The sequence below is a fragment of the Gossypium hirsutum genome, chromosome D03, assembly GCF_007990345.1.
Source record: "Gossypium hirsutum isolate 1008001.06 chromosome D03, Gossypium_hirsutum_v2.1, whole genome shotgun sequence".
In the NCBI taxonomy this organism is placed as follows: domain Eukaryota; kingdom Viridiplantae; phylum Streptophyta; class Magnoliopsida; order Malvales; family Malvaceae; genus Gossypium; species Gossypium hirsutum.
Window position 1 is genome coordinate 43,834,524 of NC_053439.1, and position 16,338 is coordinate 43,850,861.

The 16,338-nt window shown below is 35.6% G+C and overlaps 2 protein-coding genes and 1 long non-coding RNA gene across 6 annotated transcripts; all 3 read left to right on the top strand.

Moving 5' to 3' along the window:
- The first annotated feature begins 44 nt into the window (after window positions 1-44).
- LOC107949611 (probable serine/threonine-protein kinase At1g54610) lies at window positions 45-4,896 on the top strand. 3 transcript variants are annotated; one of them, XM_016884332.2, is made up of 7 exons: window positions 45-714; window positions 841-1,125; window positions 2,293-2,610; window positions 2,949-3,176; window positions 3,453-3,553; window positions 3,640-3,855; window positions 4,319-4,896. In XM_016884332.2, exons 1-7 carry the CDS (start codon window positions 343-345, stop codon window positions 4,332-4,334), a joined length of 1,536 nt encoding a protein of 511 aa, XP_016739821.1. In that variant the 5' UTR covers window positions 45-342; the 3' UTR covers window positions 4,335-4,896. The 3 variants fall into 3 exon arrangements, with proteins under 3 accessions (XP_016739821.1, XP_016739820.1, XP_016739822.1); XM_016884331.2 differs by having other exon boundaries at window positions 3,640-3,763; XM_016884333.2 differs by lacking the exon at window positions 2,949-3,176 and having other exon boundaries at window positions 3,640-3,763.
- Window positions 4,897-8,643: 3,747 nt separating this feature from the next.
- Window positions 8,644-11,271, top strand: LOC107949610 (SUMO-activating enzyme subunit 1B-1). Of its 2 annotated transcripts, none has more exons than XM_016884328.2 (10): window positions 8,644-8,942; window positions 9,048-9,099; window positions 9,211-9,406; window positions 9,520-9,645; window positions 9,733-9,860; window positions 10,000-10,050; window positions 10,222-10,288; window positions 10,552-10,655; window positions 10,737-10,841; window positions 10,988-11,271. In XM_016884328.2, exons 1-10 carry the CDS (start codon window positions 8,860-8,862, stop codon window positions 11,102-11,104), a joined length of 1,029 nt encoding a protein of 342 aa, XP_016739817.1. In that variant the 5' UTR covers window positions 8,644-8,859; the 3' UTR covers window positions 11,105-11,271. The 2 variants fall into 2 exon arrangements, with proteins under 2 accessions (XP_016739817.1, XP_016739819.1); XM_016884330.2 differs by having other exon boundaries at window positions 9,565-9,645.
- Window positions 11,272-11,851: 580 nt separating this feature from the next.
- LOC107949609 (uncharacterized) lies at window positions 11,852-12,858 on the top strand. Its single transcript, XR_001697816.2, has 2 exons — window positions 11,852-12,244; window positions 12,333-12,858. It is a non-coding gene; the product is annotated as an uncharacterized lncRNA (long non-coding RNA).
- Window positions 12,859-16,338: the final 3,480 nt, after the last annotated feature.

The following is a 16,338-nucleotide window of genomic DNA, read 5'->3' on the forward strand; positions in this document are numbered from 1 at the left end:
TTGTTGTTAAAGTCAGCGCCCTGTTTCAAAACCCATAATAATTTATTCAAAATTAAACCAAAAAAAACAACTAAAAATCAAATCACTTTCACAGTCGCCTCACTCGTCTCTCATCTAAGCTTAAGCTTAAGCTTACCTTTACCTACTTCAGCCGCTCTTCCCTCTCTCTCTCTCTCTCAAACTTCCCTGAAACTTCAACCCGCAAAAACGCCATTCTTTTTTTTCTTCTCACTCTGCCAAACGGTGTCGTTTAACCGTCAGGGCCTGTTGTTTAGCTAAAAGCCTCTCTACTGGGTTTCCGTTTATCTGAATACATTGTCCCCATGCATTTGTTTTGAGAGAATGGGTTGCGTCTTAGGAAAGCAATTGCAATCGTCTTCATCGGATCGCCGGCGGCGGAGAAACAGCGAAGCTCCACCAAATCATTCGCGTGCTCGTCGTCGCCGGAGCTCTGACGAGTCATCATCAGTTGTTTCAGTCATCGATGCTGTTGACGGAGCCATGGATGTCAAAGGACTGGAGGGGAGAAGACAACAGCAGCGAAAAGCTAGACATACCAGTGATTTCCTGGTGAGCGTTCCGGAACTGGAGACATGGCGGATGACACTGGACTTGAACCAGAAAGGGTGGCCTTCGTGGTTGATGGCCGTCGCTGGTGAAGCCATCCGTGACTGGACCCCGAGACGTGCCAACACCTTTCAAAAGCTTGACAAGGTATCAACTTTTGTTTTTCAAGCTTCCGTTTTTATAATCATGTTCAATTTAACAATTTTGAGCTTTTTTTCTTTATCATGTTCAATTTAACAATTTTGAGCTTTTTTTCTTTCTTGGGTTTTAAAGATTGGGCAAGGGACTTATAGCAATGTGTACAAAGCCAGGGATCTACTAACAGGGAAAATAGTGGCATTAAAGAAGGTTAGGTTTGACAATTTAGAGCCAGAAAGTCTAAAGTTCATGGCTAGAGAGATTCTTGTTTTAAGAAAGCTTGACCATCCCAATGTAATCAAGCTTGAAGGTTTAGTTACTTCAAGAATGTCTTCTAGTCTTTACTTGGTTTTTGAATACATGGAGCATGATCTTGCTGGCTTAGCTGCCTGCCAGGGAATCAAGTTCACTGAGCCTCAGGTAACATTCTTTCTTCAAATGGATTCTTACTTGTTCTGTTTTTTTTTACTGCTACTACTGCTTTTGGTTGGGTTTGTTGGCGCTTGGGTTCATTCCTTATTTTGTTCTTGCTTACCTAACTGAGATTTTGGGATTATATGATTCTTGCACTTCTTTTGCTCTAGTTGTTGTGGGCTTTTGATGTTACTCTTTTGTATTTCTTTAGCTACTTGGGTCCCATACCTAGTGGTTTCTAATCCAAATTTCTCTTTCTGAGTTTTTTCATATCTTTGTTTTTGTACTTTTTTTTTTTGGTATGCAAATTCATGGAAATTTCGTGCTTCATGTAAATTTCCGGCGTTGGAAGTTCAAATTCTGTCATATCTTTATTTGAGCAGTTTCTAGATGGAATGAACGAGAAATGACAAGAAAAGGAAAAAAAGAAGCTACTTTTTAGATGCCTAAGGAAACTAAAACCTCTACGCATTTTTCTTTTTTAAAGTTGGCTGACAGTATAGCTGCTTAGCTATCTTCTGGTTAATTCTTTGAAACTGAACAAGGTGGTAGACTTGTAAACATATGATTAACCACCAGTTTGTTCATATCATTCTCCATTGGCGGCAAATGGGAAATGATAATTATTTGCCATAAGTGATTCTATGGGAGAATATCTAGGCTTTTCTGATAATTATGGTAAAGATCAGTGATCACTTCATGCAAGGCTATAATTATGTCTGTTGTTCCTTTGTGATAATTTGTCACCATTTTGAAACCAAATTCCTTTGAAATATATATTTCCAATCAGAGAAATTTAGAAGCATATAAACGTTTCGTGTTTTTTTTTTTTTTTTGCTTTAGAAGGTTGGTTAATTATGAAGTCAGATTTTTGTTGCATGATGTAGAAAAGTCCAGAGAAATGACATTAGTTTATATTTATGGTGATATATATGAAGGTATTCTAGGAGTAAATTAGAAATAGTTGAGCCTTGGAATGATCATCTCAAATTAAAAGCTTAACTTAAAGACAGAATTGAGTTTAGAAAGGAAGATAGGAATTCTAATGCAAGGCCGGCTATGGATTGTGGCATGATGCACCTGTCATTGTCTGTGTTTCATGATGAGGTTTACGTGGCTGAAGATTTTAAATTTGGATGATCCATTTATTTGGATGTATCTTCCCTCTGGCAGGTGAAATGCTATATGAAGCAGTTACTATCAGGGTTAGAGCATTGCCACAAACAAGGTGTTTTGCATCGTGATATCAAGGGTTCTAATCTGCTTATTGACAGTGAAGGCATTTTAAAAATTGCGGATTTTGGGTTGGCTACTTCTTATGACCCTGAGCAGAAGAAACCCCTGACTAGTCGAGTAGTCACTCTCTGGTACCGTCCACCTGAACTACTTCTTGGGGCAACTCATTATGGTGTTGCGGTTGACCTCTGGAGTGCTGGCTGCATTCTGGCAGAACTGCTTTCAGGGAAGCCTATAATGCCAGGAAGGACAGAGGTATTAATTTTTCTCTTTTTCTTTTCTTCTTCGCTGAGTTTTTGAATTCTTCCTATCTTTTCTTTTCTGTGAATCTGATGGAATGCAAGTGGTATCGGTCATGTAAGTACGATTAGAAATATTTGGTCTTCCTGTTTGTTGCTTATTGTATTTGTTGTGGAGCCGCCAGTGTCAAGTCAGATGAATATATTACGTGGCTATGATGTCTAAAATCTAACTATCAGGTGTTTGTTCCATAACTAGAGCTTCTTCTAATTGGTTTAGTTATGTAATGTAATATTTTCAATTTGTTGATAAAAATTTTCTTTCCTTTTATTGGGCTAACGTCCTATTTATAGGTTGAACAACTGCATAAGATATTCAAGTTATGTGGATCCCCTTCTGAGGAATATTGGAAGAACTCCAAATTGCCAAATGAAACACTCTTTAAGCCGCAGCAGCCATACAAACCCTGTATAGCAGAAACCTTCAAGGATTTTCCATCTTCTTCTTTACCTTTAATTGAAACTCTGCTTTCGATAGACCCTGAAGAGCGGAATACTGCTACTGCAGCTCTTAATAGTGAAGTGAGTTGTATCACCTTAGTTAATGCATCTCTCAAGAAAATCAATATTTTGCTGTACCTGTAATCTCTATTTATAGTATTTGAAAATAGCTTTTGTGGATTTACTTTGCTAGATAGCCAGACCAAGAACATGTTGTGCATGCCAGGGACTTCCATGATGTTTATCGTTTGCGTTATCATATATCCACTATGGAATACTTGATATTCTGTTCTCACCATTGGCTTGCTGCCTTATCTTTAAACCAGTTTGTGAAATGTTTGGTTTCTGTGTTTGCAGTTCTTTATGACTGAACCATATGCTTGTAATCCATCAAGTTTACCAAAATATCCTCCCAGTAAAGAAATTGATGTAAAATTGAGAGACGAAGAAGCAAGACGGTTGGCCAGCTTTCCCTTTTCACCTTTTGTTTTCTTTGCCTAATTTGGCTACATGTTGATTGCTGATATACATTTTTCCTGTACAGACAAAGAAATATAGCTGGCAAAGTTAATGCAGTTGATGGTACCAGGAGAAGTAAGGGTCACGAACGCCCTACTCGAGCAGTTCCAGCCCCTGAAGCAAATGCAGAGATTCAAGCAAACTTAGATGTGAGTGTGAGACTTTGCTCTACTTCCAATTGTCAATTGCACCTTATTAGGTTCAAGTTGATAAAGTTTCCAAGCTGCATATTTCTTGTGATGTAAGTTAGTTCAGTTATGAATATTAGCGTTATACTTGGTTCTCAGGTGTCGAGCTTTAGATGTTTTGCTAGTCACTAGTAACTTTGTAAGCATAGTTGCTTAGCATTAAACCTACAGTCATCAGTTAAAGGCTTTGGTAGGCTATGTTGCTGTGGCTCTTTGTTTCTTGATGGTACTCGTGTCTGATGCATATTTGGACAAAGATATTGGATACGATCCTTGAAATACATGGAAAAAATTGAAAAAAACTTAAACAAACCCATGCTGGACCTACTCGTATCTGAAATTTGCATCTAAGTTTGAGTAACGTAATTGGTATATAAGGCTGAACTCTGAACTTTGAAGTACCTTTCTCAAATATTATGTCTGATTGCATCTGTCATTTATTTATTTTTCTCGTGGTTTTTATATGATGTCTTTTTCAAATATGATGCGGATACTTGTGTTTTTACTGTTTTCTAGAAATGGAGAGTGTTGACTCAAACAAATGCTAAGTGCAAGAGTGAGAAATTCCCGCCTCCTCATCAAGATGGAGCTGTTGGGCATCCAGTTGATGCATCAAACAAAGGGCCTGTATCTTTTGGTGCAAGTGACTCTTCTTTCAACTCATCGATTTTCAACTCTAAATCATCCGGATCCTCCAAATGTTCCAGACAGGCAGGTGGTCCTTCAAGAAGGAAAACAAAGAGACCCCCGAAGTGCTGTCACAAAATTTCATCCGCGGTTTCAAACCATCCTCAATAGGTATATCCATGGATATGCTATTTAGAGGTAAATCTGAGGTTTTCTGGAGCCAAACTTGATTTTAGTATTACAAGTTTATATTCTTTTTTTCCTTTTCCAGGAGGCATTCATTCTCTCCCTGAAACTTAATATGCAATTTTCCTATATATTTTCCCACATTTGTCTGTATCTGATCATATAGGTCTGTGTATAATCCACCCCACAATCCGATTTGGTGTATAAATCTGCCAATGCAATTCCACTTTTTGTTGTACAGTTTTATTAAATGAAAGTGCTGGTCCTAAGCTCTTCTGATTGAAAGTTGCCTTCTCAAACTTCAATTGTGGATTTAGTACTTGGTTGATTTGTTTTTATTTTTCATATATACCAAATACAAAAGAAATTTATAAGAATAGGTGATGTACTAAACTATTTAGCGAAATCAAATTTTACTGGTGAAGTTGGCAACTTTGAGAGCAGAGACATAAATGGATTTAATGTTAAACCCCCTTCCTAGAAGATTTTTAATTCAATACTGGACATTCTTAAGAAAGGCAAGAAGATGATGCCAAGTGCTGTAAGTTGTATGCTGTCAGATAGAATTGCTGATGTCTTTAAGCTTCTGCAACTTGCCAAGTCTAGCAGTATAAAGCCAAATGCTGTGCTTTCTAACACTTTGATCCATGCTCTCTGACTGGCAAAGTTGGGAGAAGCAAAAGCTTGATACATTGTTATCTTTAATATCTTGATATCTGCCTATTGTAAAGAAGAAAATTTAGTTCAACCTCTGTGCTGTTCTTCACCATGGGATGTCATTACCCTGACTATGGTTGTAGCTGAAGCCTTACAGATTTTAGAGAAAGTTGAGTAGCTGAAGCCTTATGGCGGTCATCCATTTTCCTCTTCTAACACTTTAATTTTATGAATTTAATAATAAGATAATGTCTTTGTCTGATTTTGGAATTTTGTTTCTTTTTCTACCCTGACAGTCTTTTCTTTTTCCTATAAAATTAGGCAATTTAATATTTAAGAATTATTCTTTAAAATACTATAAAATGCATCCTTATCAAGAATGGAAACATTGTAAATGACAAAGATCAATGTCCAACATTAAAGCCCATTGATGATTGCTAAAGATGCGACCCCAAGTACTTGAACAACCGCCAACCCTTAGTTTACAGCTCCATCTGTTTCAAGGCACCCTCGATGATAAAGGCTGTTGGATCTTCTACACCGTCACCGATTCCTCCGACCATGACACTCTTTAACTGAAAACTGAGCACGCTCTGGCATGCCGTCATCCAAAATGAACCCCTTCGGATCGTCTTTCCAACCAACATCATCATCAACCTCAAACAAGAACTCATTTTCGACTTCTACAAAACCATCAACGGTCGAGGGGACAACGTTCATATAACCGGAAAATGGGTGTTTATCGTTGTAGTCTGTGCCGCATATTATCATCCTTAACATCCATGTCCCCCATTAGAGACCTTTGGGGGAACACCGACTTTGCTTCATCTCCAACACGTGCGGGAAGGAGAGGGAGATAGGATGGTGATAGAATCTCCATTTTTGGGTCTCAGAAGAAGATTGGAGTTGATCATTGCTTGTTGAGTTATTGCATTGATGGGTTGGTTGATGCTGTCACGGGGTCCACTGGGATTACCATTAGTAATAGCTATTTGACAGACAAGTCTACAACCCACTGATCTGTCAAGTCTCTAGCGTTAAGGGCCGCCGTGTGAAAACGCCTGAGATAATCTCATAAATGATCACCAGATCTCTATTTGATGGACAAAAGACTTATAGGTGTACTCATAATGGTTTTGTATGCTTGGATTTCTCTTAAGAACTGGCGATGTAACTGATCGAATTTATGATCACGGCGCTCAGTACGAGACAATACCAATTCTTCGCAGTGTCTCTCGGAGGTGAAGTCGGAAAATAATTTTTTTTTGTTAGAATTAAATTATATAATTCTATTATAATAAAAATATAATTTTATTATTTTAATAACATATATTTTGATTTAATCATTTTTGAAGGGTCAAAGTATAATTTTATCGTTATTAATTTAAAATTTTATAAATTATAAAAAAAAGTCTAAATGAAAACATTTTCATTTTAGGAACAGAGCCAGTCCCTGAAAAATGTTACACTCGCAAGTATTAGAAGCTCCCAATATGTACATGTAATCATTATATTGTATTAAATGAGTAGTCTAGAGTCTTTATTCCACTTTATTGGGGAACTTAAAAGTGGTAAGGAGGTCGACCCTACAATCTCAAGCATTAGAGGATTATTCAAACAATAGACTCAGTCTATATTTTCAGTATCAGGTCTCAAAGCCTAAATTTCATGCCTCAAAACTTTTCTTTCATTTTGCCGATGTTGTCGGGGATGAACTTGTCTTGGTTGGTATTTTGGGTGAGGATTACGCCTCTGAACTTGGGCATTAAGGGATGAAGTGGTTTTATTTTACTTGAGAAAAAGGTGTAACACCTCGATTTTTAAAAAATTCGACTTTAAGCTGGTTTTCTTAAATCAAATAATTTCAGGAAGTTAAATTGAGAAATTTTCGAGAATGAGTAAAGTATTGGTTTAGAAGTTGATTAATTAGATGTGTTAATTAGTTAAAAATGATAATTTAGAATTTTTAGCTTATGGACTAGATTGTAAGAATAGTAAAATTGTTGGGATCAAGGTATGAAAATTAGGAAATAAAGGTTAGAAGTGGAGAGGTCTTTAAGTGGTAAATTTCCCAAGCCTATTTTAGCAAATTTCCCAATTTGAAAATTTAGTTGGAGGGAACCGTTAATTCTCTCCCTTTGCACGGTTTGTTTCTCAAAAATCATAAAAAAATCCTCCCAATTTTCTCACTTGCATTTTCTATTCAAATCAAATTCCTCGTTAAAGATCTTTTATTAAACAAGGTTGGGATCAAAATTTTCATTTTCTCTTCTTTTCTTTCTAGCTCAAGTTGGTTTAGGGAAGCAAGAGAGTGTAATGCTTCCATATTAAATTTTACGAAATTCTAAAATATTATCGTAAAGTTTAATAAAATAACGGATAAATTTTTATGACTAAATAGATTTCGACGACAAATTAAACGATGTTCTATATGTGAGTCATGTAAGGAAATAAATCAAAGGAGCTCCACGTGGATGAATAGCTATAATATGGCAACATGCAGGAGTGGCGATCAACGTGGGTGAAATTTTGAATAAGATCATCGACTCTAAAAACTTCGAAACTTAATTATATTAGCATTCATTTATGGACCCTGACCGTCCACATTCTTTTGGGTAGAAACCGAAGAGCACCGGCTTTTGGATGAAACAATTTCTAAAACTCGATTGGCAGCCATTGCTGGGGCAAACAAACTGCTTTTCACCATGTCAGAAAACTTCAAGTATCGGAGTAATCAAGGAGATGGTGGTAATTTAAGTTCCAGTGTTGAACATAATCAAACCCCTACATGTTTCTTCTACTGCCTTCAACTTTTATACTTGTTTTTAATTTGCAGGGTTGAAGGAATTATTGAAGATTGTTGAACAACCAAAAGAACAGTGGATTCTTTGGAACACAAACCTTCTTATTCCAATATTTTCCAGGCAAGACCTTCATACATATTCTTTCACAATTCTATTCTTTGCAACCTGCCACTAATGCCTGCAGATGCAACTTTGTGTAGGCTCCTTAGATTAGAGAAACAAAACTATTGCTATAAAGTATTAAACTTCCTTATTACAACATGAAGCTTAACACAATTGATCAATGCAGTGATCCTTCAAACATACATTAAATAATCTTAAATTCGTACTCTAATATCAGTAGAATTTCATGATTGAATTCTTCATCGTTTTAATCCTGTATAATCATGGGTATTTGATGCAGAGTCCATCTGTATCTTTACAGTGATGAATAAGAAATTCATCCTACTTGTAAATACATTCAAATCTTAAGTCAGCAATATTTCAGCTCTTTTGGGCCAAGTTAATGGCCCAAAAGAAAAAAACAGCACTCAATTCCGAATCACAAACTCGCTTTAGCGCTGAGTCAAACAGAGAAAGAATGAAAGGTTGACCCTTTTTCTTAAAAGTAGCCTCTTTTCATGTTCTTGACACTGCAAAAAACTTGGGTTTGCTCTGAAGGCTCTAATTGTAGTAGTTCTTACTTGATTTAGGGTTTTAGGGTTCTCATTTCTCTTATTGTTCTTAGTTTTTTTTCTTTTTGTAATTCTTTTTGCCTTTGGGATTAAAAGTTTAAAGCTTGAAATGGATGGGGAGGAGTTGACAGAGCAGGAGACTGCCCTTTATGATAGGCAAATTAGGGTTTGGGGTGCTGATGCTCAAAGAAGGTAATTTTATTTATTATTTTTATCGTGCCTTTATTTTTCTTTATTCTTTGAATTTCTTTTAACCTTCATGAGTTTTTTTTTTTTGGTTTTCCATTTATGTTTTAGACTAAGCAAATCTCACATTCTAGTCTGTGGACTGAAAGGAACTGTTGCTGAGGTATAACATTTTATGGCATTTTACACAATGGGTCTTACTTGCTTTATTACTACGAGTCTTTTGTTATTTTTTTAGTCAATGTCTTATATTTAAATTTGTGGTTATGGGTAGTTTTGCAAGAATATTGTACTGGCAGGAGTTGGTAGTGTGACATTGGTGGATGATCGTGTCGTTACCGATGAGTCTTTACCTGCGAATTTTTTGATATTGCCTCATGAAAATCACTACAACGGGAAAACTCTGGCTGAGGTTTGCTGTGATTCTTTGAAAGAATTCAACCCCATGGTTCATGTTGCTGTGGAAACAGGTTAGCCGCTTAATTCGTTGGTGTTTCTTTTGCATATACTTCGTAGTTTCATGTAGTGTTCAGTGAAAAAAACTAGTAGCAGTGCTTGTAAATTTTGTGTTTTTGGATTTCAGTCCCTTTACAAGTAGTAAATCTATTTCTTTTGGGAGGACCTGCAGGCGATATATCAACATTTGGTGTCGAGTTCTTTGAAAAGTTTGATGCTGTGATCATCAGTTGTTGCTCTCTTGGAAAAAAAGGTACTTAGATAATGATTCTCAATAGATCTTTCAAATTATTTGATGCCTTGATGTGTTTGCACTTCAAATTTGCTACTGAAACTTCAGTTTTATTTCAGAAATTGATCAATCAAAAGTGTCGGAAATTATCAAAGCGTGTAGCATTTTATACAGTTGAGTGTAGAGGCTCTTGTGGTGAAATGTTCGTCGATTTACAGGACTATAAATATTCAAAGGTGATAATATTAAACATTTAACTAATTTTAGTAAATTTTTATGTTTGCTGGACAAGCTAGTAAGCCACTTTTATTCTATGTTAATCAGACTCCAGTTTATAAGTATTTATTCCCCTTTTTCCCTTTTTAATTTTTTCAGAAAAAGCTCGAGGAAACCATTGAATGCCAGATAGAATACCCTAGCTTTGAGGTATGAAATGGTTTATGCTTGTTGCAAGCAATGATTTGTGTTGATAACTACACCTAAAGGCATTTTCTTATAATCAACCTTAGTACATATTGTGCCATGCTGCCCCATATGCTATGATTTTATCATGTAATGATGTGCCATCTGAACCGTGTACATTCTTTTCCACTGCAGGAAGCCATTTCGGTACCTTGGAGAGCACTTCCGAGGAGAGTGTCAAAGCTTTACTTTGCTATGAGAGGTATGCTAAATCCGTTCTTGCTTTTTACTCGAGTAAATGGCAGAGTTGAAATCAAGCAACTAAAATTTGAATTTGTTGATTTTAGGCATAACATAGTATCCTTTTTTTGCATTCATGCTGGCATGCCTCTTGATGAACCATTTTACTGTACCGATGTTAAACTTGGCCAATTTTACACGAGACCTTGTTTACTTATTATTAGCTTTGTTTTGAACTTGTCTTGGTATTGCAACTGATTACATGATTTCTCTATGTTCTTTCAGTGATAGAGCAGTTTGAAGATGTTGAAGGTCGTAATCCCGGAGAAACCTCCATTGCTGATCGTCTAGGTGTTTTGAAGCTCAGAAAGGAACTTTGTGAAACAAATGTACAGTATTGAGCAGTTTAATCTACACTTGTATAGTAATGTGTTGCATTTTCATACATATGCTATATTGATTTAATGCAGTCACTGGACGAGTCTCAAATACCCGATGCACTTCTAGAAAGACTTCTAACAGATACAAGGGAGTTCCCTCCAGTTTGTGCCATCATTGGAGGAATACTTGGACAGGTTCGATTTTTTTCTTGTCCCTCTTTTGAAACAATTAAATACCTATGTTGCTTTGATTCTTCATCTTTCTTGAGGTATCCATACCTGACTCAGGTACAGGGTTATTAGTATATTAGTTTAATGTGATTGAGTGTTGAGTGATGTAGGAGGTGATCAAAGCAATATCAGGCAAAGGGGATCCACTCAAGAATTTCTTCTTCTTTGATGCCATGGATGGGAAGGGCTTGATAGAGGATATATCAGGGCCCAGCACTAGAAGCTGAGCAGAGCAGGCTTTGATGCTGTTAAAGCTTTTTATAGGATCATCTAATGTTATTGTTGCCTAAAACTGAAATTCTGGAAAAACGAAACTTGAGAACTTGTAATCATTTTTGAAGAATTGGGAGCCAACACTGTTGCTAATGAATCATAATTTGTGATTCTCAAGAAATGCTTCGATTAAAACCCCTCGGAGTGCTTGATTGAATGGACCTTGTAGGATGATGTAGAGTTTTAAGAAGTTACCATATGATATTTAAACATTAAGGAATGAAATAATAACCCCTCAAATAATCTTGATAGATTATGTATGGCAAAGTTTAAATAAGGTGAATTAAAAGTAGTGGTTTTCAGTTTATGGTGGGTAAAGTTGCATTGAAAAAGATGAATAGACTTTATGAGAAATTGTTATCATCAAATCAAAAGCATCATTGTTCAGATTCAGCTAATTGTTTAAGTGATCACCATATAACACATCTGCTTAGTCAGGGGCGGCTCCTTTTTATTGAAGAACCAAACATGGCACTTTATCTTTTATCATGTATGACCCACTCTCCAATGTCCTACACCACCTGCAGTGGACTGATACAATTATTGAAGGAAAAAAAGCTAAAGATCACTTAGCCAAAACCACTGATAATATAAAGGAAAACATGAATGCTTTTTCTAAGTGGGGGGTTCTTTATTGTGGCACTCAATATTAAAATGAAATAAGAAACTATGGCAAATGTGCCTTTGGTGCTACCATTCAAACACCAACTTATTCATTTAAACTAACTAATCAACTTCAAATATAGCTTTTAATAGCATATAAGATTTCCTTCTATTCTAAGAATTTAGAAGCGTTAGAAAGACTCAAAATGATTAGGGGATCTCCCATGGCTTTTCACAAAGTAATCTACCATTATGATAAAATAGAAAATGAAAGCAAGATGTGGAAATCTTGCCGAAATTTACCACCTTTTCCACAACTATATAATCATATGATTGTAATGCTTTAGGGGGTCAGTCTCATATGGAAATCCATTTCATATGAACTCTTTCTTCCTTTGGAGTGAGCTCTGTAATGCTCTCCCATGGATCCAAAGCTGAAGCAAAAGTTTGAGGGCATCAAAAAATCAAAGAAAGCCAAGAAACAGGACAAGGTTTTCATATACACGTTCATAGCATTTAGTTGCATTGTAATATGTTTTCTGTTCATGTATGAGCTCCCCAATCTTTTGTTTATTGCAGGCAACCTTATTGTAGTTGTTTTGATTGGAGAATCCAAGTTTTTTGCCTCAGCCTCTCGTGATATGAACATGTACTACGATGAATACGTTGATCGGAGTCGTCAAAGACTTGGGAATCGTTCCACTCTGGAAGTGGAGAACGAGAAGAAAATGAAAGGTGATGAAGAAAAGGTAAAGAAGGGATCCAGAAAGAAAGAAAAAAATGAGGATGTTTTGGCTAGTGAGGAATTAAAGAAAAGAGCTGATGATTTCATAGCCAGGGTCAATAGGCAAAGGAGGTTTGAAGATGGATTACCACTTTAAAAGAACCTACTGGATTGTTGCTGCTATTTCTCTCCTCACTTGGCCTCTGATTATAAATATGTAGTTCAATGAAGTATAACATCTTCTATATGTGTGTGTATGTTGAAGCATCTAAGACACGATATAGTTTGGTTCCAATTAATCCCAGGTTTCAAAGTATATAGATGAGGTAATTTCATCTCAGCATGTATTGCAGCAATAGCAATAGCATCCCCTTCTTTTCATATGGAATGCCCAATACTGAGCTACCATTTCCTAATCATATCCTTATAACTACCATCTCCCCCCTATACTAAAAGTCATATTGCATTTTGCTTTTTCTACTTAAAAATCGAGTAAATTAGTCATTGTATGTTAAATCAAAGAGCAAATCAATCATTTCTGTTAAAAATCTCATCCATTTCTACTGCTAAAAACTGATCTGATAGATGGAATAATCAGACTGTTATATGTGATGTGCTACATATACCTCATGTTGATGTACAATAATCAATTTTTAACAGGACTAATTTACTCTTTGATCTAATGTAAATGGACTAATTTGCCTATTTCTTTTAATAGAGAAGAGAAAATGCAATCCAACTATTAGTATAATGGCTTTCATGGTACTTTTACCTACCTTTATTCAACTTATTATGTCTTGTAAATGAAACCAATTCTCATTGATTTTAACTTTACTCGCAAGCCCGGAGCTAGAAATATTGATGAAAAAGATATGATACTGGTATAAAATAGATATTTTTTAAATTTGGGATAATGAGAGCCACTCAAATTAATATTTAGATATTTTTTTACTAAATTATTTTTATCATAGAAAAATAATATTTAGATATTACTCTATAACATTTTACTAAATTTTATTAAAAATATTACTAAATTTATAGTGAAATTTTGTAAATTATATTAAAGAAAATTAAAAATAAACAAAGTTTATCATAATTTTTTATATTAATTATAAGATTAAAAATAAAATTAAAAACAAAAAGCTTAAAAAGAGTTTTTATGAAATTTAAGTAAGTTCACCTCTGGTGACTCAAAAACATTTGGAAATGAAGCCATTGAAAATTCAGGGGTCTGAAATAGAGATGAGAATGGGATAGGGTGGGGGTTGTTAGGATTCTAGAAATAACTCCCATTGTATACAATAGGATTTTAAAGGTGACACACACACCATGTACCAATACCACTTAGGCTCTACAATATTATGATAAGATGTGATACATGTAGCATTTGCCGGAGTGTTCATCACCTGCAATTAGCTTCTTACAATTTAAACAGAATATTGGAGTTTTTCATATGCTATGTATCCACTTTTCTCACATGGAATGATGAGAAAAATGCAAATTCTTTGAGTTCTTTAGATACTTGAAATCTAATTCAAGAGATGAAAATGATGAGTATCATGAGATAGACCTGCCATTGGTAAGGAGGAGCAGGAAGACCAAGTTCCAGTGGCTTGGGAAGACAAACAGTTACATTTAATCCAAATGAGACAACTAAATATGATGCATGTTATGTATATATATATATAAGCAATTCATATTATTCATCCCTAACTAAATCATATGTTATTGTCATGGGTCATGGATCAAAATCCGTGACAAAGACACATAATCTATTTCATGAAGGTCAATTGATCGAATGTGACTCATTTAACACTTTTAGATTGATTTATTTGTAGAACATATGAAGAAGTTCATCTACTCGAAGCCTTGGTAACTCAGTGAAGCATTCCAATAAAACTAAAGTTATCATGATGATTATTGTAAATCTTACACTCTCATTTTGTAGATAGGTACTAATCACCGTTATTAATTTAATTCCATCTATACAGTTAAATCTAAAGGAGCTTAACTATGAATAGAACCCTCGCCTTCATTTATAACCATCCCATTATATCTCATTAATAATAATTAAATATTATTGAGAAAAGAACTCGAAAATTGATAATGGAAATTGAATGCTTCCATAAAGTATTTCTTCTTTTCTATATTGTAGATAGTTATTAGTATTTTATGCATTTACATTTTAAAAGTTAACATAAACGCAGGACTAAGATTCCATTGATTCTCTATCCACATAACATTTATAATCTCAAAGTAGCATGGCTCTATCATGTCATCACGAAGCTATAATCTGTGACGGTCACGAGGGAAAAGTGAAAGTTTTACGAATGTTTCCCAGACCGTAGAAGAGCATCACCACTCGCTCCAGTCCTACTCCAAACCCACCATATCTGTACAATTGTATAGATTTAACTGTAAGCAATTCAATCCTGTTAACACCAAGAAATGCCTTGCCAACAGTAGATACTATTTGCACAAACATTGATAAACATATATTCTGATACCCCAGTCTTTAAGTTAAGGATCAAGCCATTGGTCATCGTTACAGGTGTTGGTGTTAGAGGCAGCAGCAGACTGCTTCAGTCTTGCTTGGACAGCAAGCCTCGAGGCTTGGAGAAGAAACAAACGAGAAAGAAAACAGAAAAGAAGCTTACAAGTGGAAAAACAGAAAAGAAAGGAGAGAATTTGAATGAAAAACAAGCTGAAATCTTTCATTAACATCAAAAAGCATTAAGCCATTACAAATATACTGGTCAACTTTACAAAACAAGTAAGCTAACACCTAATCAATTACCTAACACCACTAATTTGCATTGAAACTTACAAGATTAACTTACATGAGTAGCTTTGCTGATTTTTCAGTCAATCAACATCAAATTTACATCAAAACATTTACCTACTAAGTTCAAAATGAACTAGAATACAAAAGGATTAAAAACAACTAAAAATAGCAAATAAGTCAGCAACTTTAAGCTTCAGCTGATGTACATCATGGCTCGACTGCCTGCTGCCCTTTTTCTTGCATGGCCACCTTTGCATGGGAACTAACTTTAACACTCATCCTTAGTTTCCATGCTGGTAACACCTAGCTTCCTTTTTAATTTTACAAATCTTGACACATTGAGTGCCTTGGTAAAGATGTCTGCAATTTTCTCTTCTGAATTGCAATGAACCAGCTCGATTTCATGAGCTTGCTCCATCTCCCTTATAACATGTAGCTTGATATTAAAGTGCTTTGTTCTGCCATGGAAGCCAAGATTCTTTACAATTGCAACAGCAGATTTGTTATCACAATAAATCTCTGTTACCTCTTCTTGATTTTGGTTCAAATCAGTAAGAATTTTCCTAAGCCATATGGCTTGATTCACAGCAGATGCAGCAACAACATATTCAGCTTCTGCTGTTGACTGTGCCACTAGACTCTGCTTCTTAGAACTCCAGCAAAATATGCCTGAGCCAAGGCTAAATGCATATCCAGATGTGCTCCTCATGTCATCACATGATCCAGCCCAGTCACTATCAACATAGCCTGTTAACTTCATGTTTTCAGCCCTTTTGAACAACACACCATGATCAATGGTACATTTGATGTATCTCAACACTCTTTTGGTTGCTTGAAAGTGTTGATCATTGCAGCAATTCATGAATCTAGATAGCACACTAACAGCAAACATAATATCGGGCCTTGTTGCAGTCAAGTACAGCAGACTACCATGAGACTCTTGTACATTGTCTTACAAACAGGTTCACCACTGCCCTGCCTCGATAGCTTCATACCAATAGCCATTTGTGTGCTTGTTGGCTTACAGTTCTTCATGGAGAACTTGTTTAAGACCTTCATAGCAAAGGAACTCTGGC

Coding starts and splice junctions, on each gene's coding strand:
- LOC107949611 (XM_016884331.2), top strand. CDS start 343: ATGGGTTGCGTCTTAGGAAAGCAATTGCAATCGTCTTCATCGGATCGC. Junction 715..840: donor CCTTTCAAAAGCTTGACAAG/GTATCAACTTTT, acceptor TGGGTTTTAAAG/ATTGGGCAAGGGACTTATAG. Junction 1,126..2,292: donor TCAAGTTCACTGAGCCTCAG/GTAACATTCTTT, acceptor TCCCTCTGGCAG/GTGAAATGCTATATGAAGCA.
- LOC107949610 (XM_016884328.2), top strand. CDS start 8,860: ATGGATGGGGAGGAGTTGACAGAGCAGGAGACTGCCCTTTATGATAGG. Junction 9,100..9,210: donor TGAAAGGAACTGTTGCTGAG/GTATAACATTTT, acceptor GGTTATGGGTAG/TTTTGCAAGAATATTGTACT. Junction 9,646..9,732: donor TTGCTCTCTTGGAAAAAAAG/GTACTTAGATAA, acceptor CTGAAACTTCAG/TTTTATTTCAGAAATTGATC.